We start from the raw sequence: 8,943 nt of genomic DNA, 5'->3' as shown, positions 1-8,943 counted from the left end.
GAGCAGACTAACCATGAGGCATTGGGGTGAGGGGGCAGGTTTAAAGGAGCTGGTGTTGATTAGTGGGGCCTGCTTGACTCCACAGAGATGCTGGCAGAAGGACTGCCCTTTTGCTGCAGTGTTATTTTTCCCAACAAAAAGCAAGAATTTTCTAGGATAACTCTTTAGAACAGATGTTATCAAATAGGTCTACAGGGATGTAAAGGGGTAACTTAAACAATGTGTTTATTTTAAAAGGAATCACATAAATTTGGTGTTGGGGTTGTAAAATATACAAACTTGGAGAAATAAACATACAAAAAGCAGCAGGAAATCTGGGTGGGCACACCAGGGGAACTACTCCTATTTCAGAGCTCCCCATTGTGTCCTGATGTTACGAGTTCTGTACTCCTGTAGATGCATTGCCTGTGGGTCACCCCATGTGCTCGTCTGATGCTGGAGCTGTGATTCTCCTCTCAAGAGTCACTTGCTGCACTCTAGTACCAGCTGACACCTTACAGCACACCCAAAATTACCTTGGCCTTTTCCCAGTCTTCTTCTCCCTGAGGGTTTTGCGTGGTTTTGTTGTTGCTCATCACTGCCCTCCCAGTGCCCTCCCAGTGCCTCTATCAGGACTCCCTCCTCTTCACAGCCTTTTCCTCTCCACTGCCACCTCTGTCAGGATTAGAGAGCCCTTAACACAAAATGCTTCACCATGCTCCATTCAGGTAGAAAAGTGGTCACTAAGTCTTGGCCACAGGGTAAAGAAACCTCCCTGTGTTTACAGCCCTTACAGCAATGGGGTTGTTGATGTCAAGGTCCAGCTCTTCCTCAGTTCACGTTAAACCCACAGGGACTGATGGATCTCAGCATTCTCCTCTTTCACCAAGGGCAGAGTGTAGAACAGAGATGCTTGGGGCAGTTTTACCAGCAGGAACATGGTGTGAGGGAATGTGGGTGGGTGTTTAACATGGAGCTGTCCTCCCAGGTGACGGGCTGATGGAGGCTTTTTGGAGTGCCAAGCAGAGCTGCCTGTGCACCCTGCTCTCCTGCAGCATCCCAGAGAGCACTGCTGTGGAGCACACACCTGCTTGGCCACAGCACACAGCTGCATGGGGGCATCTTGTCTAACAGAGCAGGGGGGTGGAAGAGAGTGTTCTTCTTGTTGGCTACAACAAACATAGTTTTTACATATCCCAGACAGGAACAACTATCTCCATGGAGTGCTTGAAGTGCTGGAATTCACCAGCTGTTTTCTTTGGACACTGGTGTGTTGTATCTGGACAGAAACTGAGTCATGCTTTTGGACTCAGTACATCCGCTAGTCTGCTGTGCCAAGGAAACTTTGCCCACTTACACTACTAGGACCTCTTCCTGTTTTATAAACAGCAAGGCTGTTTGCCCTGGTTTGTGACCCTCTGGAAGAGAGAATGAAGGCAGCTCAGTCAGGGTCATAGGGAGAGCTGGGGCAGGGCAACTTCTCAGGCTCCAACCTGATGGCTTCATCTCTGTCCCTCCCTTCTGGCGGTCCTCACCAGTTCTGAGCAGCAGAATACAATGCACAGCATAAAATCCCAGCACATGAGGCAAGTGATAGGCCTCACCTAAGGAGCTGTCTTACAGAGAGCGCATGGCCCTCAGAGAGAGAATACCCCGAATAACCGGTGCTGTACAGAGTGCCCATGAGGTGCATATAGTGGCTGCACACACAACCTAGGGCTGCTTTCACAGAAACTCAGCTGTGGAGCAGTTCCTGGGAGCAGCCAGCAGCTTTGAACCCTTCTGGGATGTCACTGTCCAGTTTGGAAATGATTTTGTAAATGGGTTTCTTCCAGGAGGGATCAGCATCCTTGCCTGCCCTGACGGCGCTGAAGAACTCCTGCAGTGTCAGGCTGGCCACCTCCAGGAACCGCCCTGGCACCTGCAGCAAGACAGGCATCAGCCAGTGACACCACCCTGTTATGGTTCCTTCTTACCCCCACAAACGCCACCACCCCCTTCCCCCCGATCCCCCTCCTCACCTCGAAGTCATTCCCCTTGTTGTAGTGCATGTTGAGGGCACGGAAGAGCTCTGAGTCCCGGGAGACCTGGAGAGTGCAAGCATCCACAACACCCTCCAGCAGGGCCTGCCGGGCAAACTTCTCCACCTGGATGTAGTAAAACTCACGGAAGTTGCTGAACCACTTGATGAGCTGGGAGGTGATGCAGCGGCTGAACTGGTGGGGGGAGAGCCAGAGGATGGTGTTAGGCCAGATTGGATCCTCCATACCCACGAGCCCCTGCAAACCCAGCCGGGCACTGCTGGAGTGGCCCAAACCCAGCCCTGCCCCAAGCTGGGGCAATGACATCAGGGTGTCCAAGGTGTTCTCCACAGAGATTCGGATCCCAGCTGCCCTGCAGTGAGAAGGCACATTCATGGGGTGCTTTAATCTGAATATCTCGATTGCACAGAGTGAACAGCTGATAGCCCATATCTGCCACAGCCCTGTGCACCTGCTCCTGGGCAGCCCATACTGGAATGGGTGCTGTCCTTCATCTCCTGGCAGCAAGGCAAGGGGACACAAGAGCAGCCCTTTCCTCATGGTTCCCCAGGGAGGCAGGCTAGGTGCCACACCACACGGGAGCCCCGCCCAGCAGCAGTTCTGGCTGCCGCTCTTTTACCTGCACATCAAGGAAGTAGGTCTTCAGCAGAGTGGAGCTGGGGTATCGGGTGAAGAAAAACATCAGCTTGGCCTTCTTCAGGTGCCCAGGGGTCAGCGCCTCCAGCATCTGCCTTGGGGTCAAGGAAAGCCTACACGTAGCAAACCCTGAGCTCGGCATGTCCCTGAGCACCACCCCTGACACATGCATGGCTAGTGCCCTCATAGCCCCGCATGGCCTCTCAGTGAGGCAGAGGGGGTTCATCCTTGGCTGGACAGCCACTGTTTTATCCCTTGAGAATCCCTGAGGAAGCTAGTGCTCCCCACAGCACTTCACAGTCATGTGAGAACCAGAATTTCCATGAGACTCCTGTTCATGGTTTAGGATGACAGGATCCCCAGTATGGCCCAAGAGGAGGCTTGGTAGCTCCTGGCTTATACCCACAGCTACGCTACAGCAGCTGACCAGCCCTGAGGAGTGGCAGTGCCCCTCCATGGCTTATGCTCTATCCTCTATAACCCTTTCCTGCCCACACCTGTTTAGCCCCTATGGAGCAGCAGGGACCTTGGCCTTGCTGGGGAGACCAGCGGGGCAGTGCCAAGCTGTGGCTGCAGAGGACAAGGGGGAGCACATTCCCCAGGGACCTCCAGCTGCCCCCAAAGGATATATGGGTCGAGGCAAAGGGCACTCCGTCATTTGCAGCTGGCAGCTCACCATGGCCATCCCTGCCAGCCGGCAGTAGTGCCAGGCTCTCCGTGCTGGCAGGGCTCAGGGGCAGGGGATGGTGCTGCTGCTGTCTCACAATCGATGACCTCAGTTTAACGGTTCCCCAGGGCAAGTTGAGGGGCTCTGGACAGCCCCTCTCCAGAGCAGATGGGCTCTCATGAGAGTCACTGCCCCAGAGGCTGTGCTGGCCGTAGCCCAACAGCTGGCTCAGCAGCTGGCTGTGCTGGACAGGGATGGCTGAGCCCAGTGAATAACCCATGCTGGGTGCCCGAGAGGATTTTCTGACCCCCTTTGAACTGAAGGAGGCAGCATAAGAGCCTAGGCCCTTCCCCAAAGCTCTTGGCAGGACCTCAGCCTGGGGTGAGCCCAGGGAGCCTGGTGCATTCATGGGAGATGGCTTAGCAAGTGGCTTTCTGCATTTCCCACCAGCAGAATACTCTCTCCTGGCATCTGGCCCCAGCATTGGAAGACTGTGGTGCTTCTGGATGTGGCTGTCTGCCTTCAGCCAGACAGTCTTCAGGACAGAGTCCACTACCTGGGATGTCACCGCAGACAGCTCGTGCTTCAGTGCCTGTGAGAGCACCCTCACTGCCGAGGGCAGACCACCTGTGTCACCTCTGTCCTCAGCCTCCTCCAGTCCACACACCTCCAGGACACTCCTCCTGAGAGGCACTTTGTGTGGCTTGCTGGTGGAAGTAGCACTGTCCTTGTTCAGTCTGTCTTCAGGCTTTCCAGGCAGTGGCTGCACTTTCTCTGAATCTTCCTGCATTTGGGCAGTATCCTCAGTGTCACAGACTTGGTAGAACTTCTCCTGAAGCCACCTCAACTGCTGCTCTAAAAAGCAGAGCTGCTCTTTCAGCTGCTGGCAGCCCTTGGCATGGGAGCTGCCCCCTGTGGGAGCCACTCGTCCAGCTGCCCCCATGCCCTGCTGGGGCACCCTTGGCTTCCTCTTGCTCTCCTGGGGCATCTCACCACCCCTTTCCCTCTCATGCCTAAAGGCTGCCTCCAGGCTCATGTCAAATGCCCGTGGGGTTGGTGGGAGGTTCATGCCCTGGATGATGCTCTCCACCCTGGCCCGCTTGGCTCGTAAGTGCTGTTCACAGAGCTGCTCCCGTGGGTGCTGGTTAGAGAGCTGGTCCCCATCACCAGCACAGGGCATGGGAGCTGGGGCACGGGTTCTGGGGAAAGCCAGGGCTTGAGCTTCTTCTCCAGGACATGCACCACATTTGTAGTCATGAGGCAGGGCCACTGCCTGAGAGGAAGGGAAAAGAATGGTGGGATCCAGGTTCCTGCCAACCACTGTGTGGCTGAGGAGCTGTGGTATCAGGGATGCACTGGGGGAAGGCAAGTGAGAGTCAGTCTGGAAACAGGGCTCCAATTTCAGCCCCTGGCCATGCCCTGAAGTGGCACAGTCTCTATCCTGCTCAAAGCCAATCCTGCTGTCCATCATATTTTCTTCCTGCCTGGACAGACTGGCAGATTTCCCAGGTGTTTGATGTTTCAGCCTGCTACTGGTGTGGAACTGGAAAAAGAACAAGAAACAGGACCTCATACAGCAGTTTTCCAAGCATGGGGCCAGAGATTTTTTTCTCCCAGATTTCCATGGCTTCCCTGCTGCCCTGCAAAAGCTATTTCACCAGGGAATGACCCAGGCAGAAACCTCCAGGCACTGCAAAACCTGTGAGCACGCTGTCAGATGTCACATGACAGCAGCAACACCCTGGGCACCACTACACCTCCCACCTACCAGCCAGGCATTCATCATGTCTGGAGTACATTTCACCTGCTTTGGGCCTGGCAGTGCCTGGCAGCACAAACTTCCCACATCACCAGCTGCATCTGCACCAGATGCATTGGTGCATTGGGGAAACTGCCCTCTGGGCTTGTGGACTCTGGTATGAGGGCAGGGAGCACCAGGCAGAGCCCTCTGCCACGTACACCTGGGCAAAGGGGTGGGTTTGAGTGCTGCTGGGTGTTGGCAGAGCACAGAGGAGCAGCTGCGTCCCTGGTGAAGATATTCACAGCTAGGCCATGGGTGCTGCTGGCTTCTGCTGGCCCCAACAGCTGCCAGCAGAGCCCCCAAGCACGGGGATGGGTGGCAGCACTTGGGCGCTGGGCCAGCACAAACAGGCTGGTGGAGGAGGGCACAGAGAGGGTAAAAGTGCAATGTGACCTGCTGTGAGCAGGATACATTGAGATGTTCAGGCTAACATAATATGGGGTTCCTAAGTGCTTGGCTAAACACTGAATAAAAGAAATGAGGATGGGGATTATCAGGGAAGGGAAAAAATACTGAGCCAGCAGCCCCAGGCTTAAAATTGTCATGCTGGCTCCAAGCAGGGATTCACCCCCTCCACTCATTCCCCGCTTGCACAGCTTCGCAAAAGAAGGTGTAAAACATTGTATCCTGGGCGATTGCACAGTAACCCTCCCTGTGGGATGTTTCTTCCTTATCCACCTTAATTAGCAGTAGCTTTGCACCACTAAATTAGGACAGCTCTTGTCTCTTCCAGACACCTTTAAAGTCTGATATTCTTTTGCTATTCACAGAAATGCCTGATCATTTTCAACACCATCAGTCTCCTGTCCCTGTAACTGCTCTGCACCAAGTCCTCCAGGCAGTGTAGAAAATGGGTTTCTTCTCAGGGGTTTTCAGCAGGATGCCTTTCTTCAAACACCCCTGAATTCCAGGCAGGTGCTTGGGAGAGCTCTACCTTTTGCAGAGTCATAGTCCTGACAAACCAAGTACTTTCTGGGTTATCTGACACCACATGTTGATTTGTGTTGTCTCCCCACCCGTCCTGACCACTGGGGTTTCATTTTCCTGAGTGTCTGCTGTAGGGTCTTTCAAACTGCTCAGTTTCTCCACAGGCAGCACAAGGCTGGGGTGCCAGCAGCTCTCAACATCCTGCCTCGCCCTTGTGTTACAAACTTCACCATTGCCTGCAGCTGCCTCTGAGCCTGCCATCTGCACCCAGCGAAGTCACACAGCAAACACATTGCAGTCATAGATTCCTGCCAACCCTAATCCTTTCCTCAATGGTGTGGTCCTGTAACCTCACTTGTTTTTCTATAGAAACACCTTCTTTTGACACTTGCTCGCAATTTCTCTCATCTGCTGTGCTCAACAGCAAGGTCAGGAGCTTACCTGTCCCCTGGGCTGAGGTTTCCCAGCCCCCTGGAACCTGGCTGGTACAGCCCTTTTAAGCAGATCGAGTCAGAGCTGGCAAGGTGACCTCCACTTGGTTAAGGTTTCCAGCACCACCGCCTTTCTTCTGGAGACTGGGAGGGAGGGAGCAGAGCCTCCCGACCCAGGCCATGGCATCCCGCTGTGGGTGGCCTTGGCTCCCCCTCACAGCACCCCCGGCACCGCAGAACCAGACGGTGCTGCCCTAAGCAAACTGCTCCTGCTGATGCAGCTCTTTCCCCACGAAGTTAGCAGGTGCGTGCTTTGGTTCCCACTCTTACTGGCAGCTTTCACTAGTGCCACCCTCCAGAACACTAAAAAGCAGCCGAGACTCCTCCTACCTGAAGAAAAAGACAGGAACGAAACGAAGATGCTCAGAAGACGAGGGCAGTGTGCCTTCTCCAAAACTGAAGCCACCCCTCATGGGCGCTCCTAGGTGGGACAGCCGAGCACGGAGCAGCGTGCTGTCCCTTCCCCGCAGAGCCGTCCCCAGCCGCCGCATCCCTGGGTCTGCGGGCGCGGTGCCCGAGCCGGGCCGCGGGGAGCGCGGTGCCCCGGCAGCGCGGGACGCCGCAGGGCAGCGCCGGCGCCTCCTCCCGCCGCGCTCGGGGCCTTTAAAGAGGGAGTGGGGAGGCCGGAGGCAGCCAACCAGCTGGGAACGACTTCTGAATATGCAGATGGACACCCAGGAGGTCAGATCCAACACCAGCGTCCGGCCACCTTCCCTGCTGTGTCCCGCACTCGGAGCCCCTGGGGCCAGGCAGGCAAGGGCTATCCGGTGCCGAGTTGCTGGCTGCCCAGGTGGGCACAGGCCCAGAGGAGCAATTTTCTGCTGGAATTTGGCCGGAAGCCTCATTCAGGACCCAGGATAGTGAAATGTTGGTGAGACGATGCAAATACACCGGGCTGACATGCAGTGCCACAAGCAAGGAAGGAGCTGGCCCAGATCCCACCAGCTACCCGTCTTCCACGGAAAGTGGCCAGGCATTTCCCACATCCCACACTATGCGGCCCCGGAGGCAATTCGGCCGTCCTGGAAGTCTGCAGCATAGGACATGGCCAAGAAATGGGACAACACAGGAAAAGCAGCAACACAGAGTCCCTTGCTTGTCACAGGGTGCTTTACAGACAGCACCAGCAGAGCTGGCATCACTCCCAGCTGAGCACATCCTGACCCAGCCCCAGGACAAACCTATCTGCCCAGCAGCACATGTACTTGGCAGAAACTTCTCCTCATGCAGGAGCTGTGGGTGGGTGGGCAAAGTCTAGCCATGCGTGCCACCTCTGGGGCTTCATCTGCTTTGCTTCCACACGCTAACTGAGCCTGGCAGTGCTTAGTGTATTCACTGGGTAGGCAGGAGGCTGTGGTTAAAGGCAGTTGACATCAGGTGGCCAATATTGTTCAAGGATATTAGCCTTCAAAAGACAGATCACAGAGAAATCCCTGGCAGAGAGCCTTTCTGGCTCCGTTACCATTTACTAGAGCAGTCAGCTCATCCTCAAAGCCTCAGAGACTATCCCCTGTTGATTTTTATTCAATCTCTTTCCTTTGAAAATGATCTCATATTTTGAAGCTTGCAGTTAACCATTCATATATTATTAAGCTGTGGCTAAATTAGGCACATGTGCATAACCCAGACTTGGCTCCTTGAGAGATGCCTGGCTGCCAGACAGCCCTTTATAACTATCCCAGGCTGATTCTCAGAATCTGTAAATAGGTTCCTTGGCTTTTCTTCCACCTGTGGTTCCCTGCCTGGAAGCAAGCAAAAAACAAAAGCTAGGCAGGGAATTTTCAAATGTTTTCAACATACAGAGCACACCTGAGGAACAGGGCTTACTTGTGGACTCATTTTCCTGCTTGCCATGGTGAGATGACCTCATTGCCCATTTCAAACCATGCAGCATCCCACTGGCTGATGCTTGTGGCAATATCATCCCACACGAGTTCCTATCATCCCACACGAGCTCAGCCCCGTGGTTCGCCAAGGTGAGCAGGAAAACCGCGGGATCGCTGCCCTACAGCGACCCAGAGCTGGTTCAGAGAAGAGCGTCATAAAACGGCACTCTTCGTAAAGCACAGGGTTATTTATTACACATATACTTCTACTATTACATATAATAGCATCTATATATATACGTATACGTGTTTATATAAACAGATGTAATACATAGATATTTTATACGTATGTGATCTATAAGTAATAGTGTTTAATATAACATATATTATAGAGGATGCGTTAATACCTCTATTATTACTTAACTGGTAACACATAGCAACATTAGGAGCAGACCCTCGTCCCGGCCTGGCCCTGCCCCACAGCCCGCGATGGTCCCGCCCCGGCTGCTCCCCCCGTTCTGGGGAGGTTGGTCCGGCCCCCCGCGCTTCCGCCTCGCGCCGGGCCTGGTTCCGG

General features: G+C 54.3%; 1 protein-coding gene across 1 annotated transcript; it reads right to left on the bottom strand.

Annotated features, from left to right (window-relative positions):
- Window positions 1–250: 250 nt before the first annotated feature.
- Window positions 251–6,943, bottom strand: PROX2 (prospero homeobox 2). The gene is made up of 5 exons (XM_053945763.1): window positions 6,874–6,943; window positions 3,264–4,867; window positions 2,641–2,752; window positions 2,001–2,195; window positions 251–1,900 (listed from the first exon to the last, which is right to left on the bottom strand). Exons 2-5 carry the CDS (start codon window positions 4,793–4,795, stop codon window positions 1,715–1,717), a joined length of 2,025 nt encoding a protein of 674 aa, XP_053801738.1. The 5' UTR covers window positions 4,796–4,867; window positions 6,874–6,943; the 3' UTR covers window positions 251–1,714.
- Window positions 6,944–8,943: the final 2,000 nt, after the last annotated feature.

The sequence above is a fragment of the Vidua chalybeata genome, chromosome 6, assembly GCF_026979565.1.
Source record: "Vidua chalybeata isolate OUT-0048 chromosome 6, bVidCha1 merged haplotype, whole genome shotgun sequence".
In the NCBI taxonomy this organism is placed as follows: Eukaryota; Metazoa; Chordata; class Aves; order Passeriformes; family Viduidae; genus Vidua; species Vidua chalybeata.
The sequence above is the reverse complement of the archived record's forward strand: the minus strand, read 5'-3'. Positions and strand labels throughout refer to the sequence as shown.

Bases quoted from the DNA above. Each gene is read 5' to 3' on its own strand.
- PROX2 (XM_053945763.1), bottom strand. From the start codon at position 4,795: ATGATGGACAGCAGGATTGGCTTTGAGCAGGATAGAGACTGTGCCACT. The intron at 2,753-3,263 runs GTCCCTGGGGAA...CTTGACCCCAAG, and splicing joins TCCTTTGGGGGCAGCTGGAG to GCAGATGCTGGAGGCGCTGA. The intron at 1,901-2,000 runs GTGAGGAGGGGG...GTCTTGCTGCAG, and splicing joins ACAAGGGGAATGACTTCGAG to GTGCCAGGGCGGTTCCTGGA.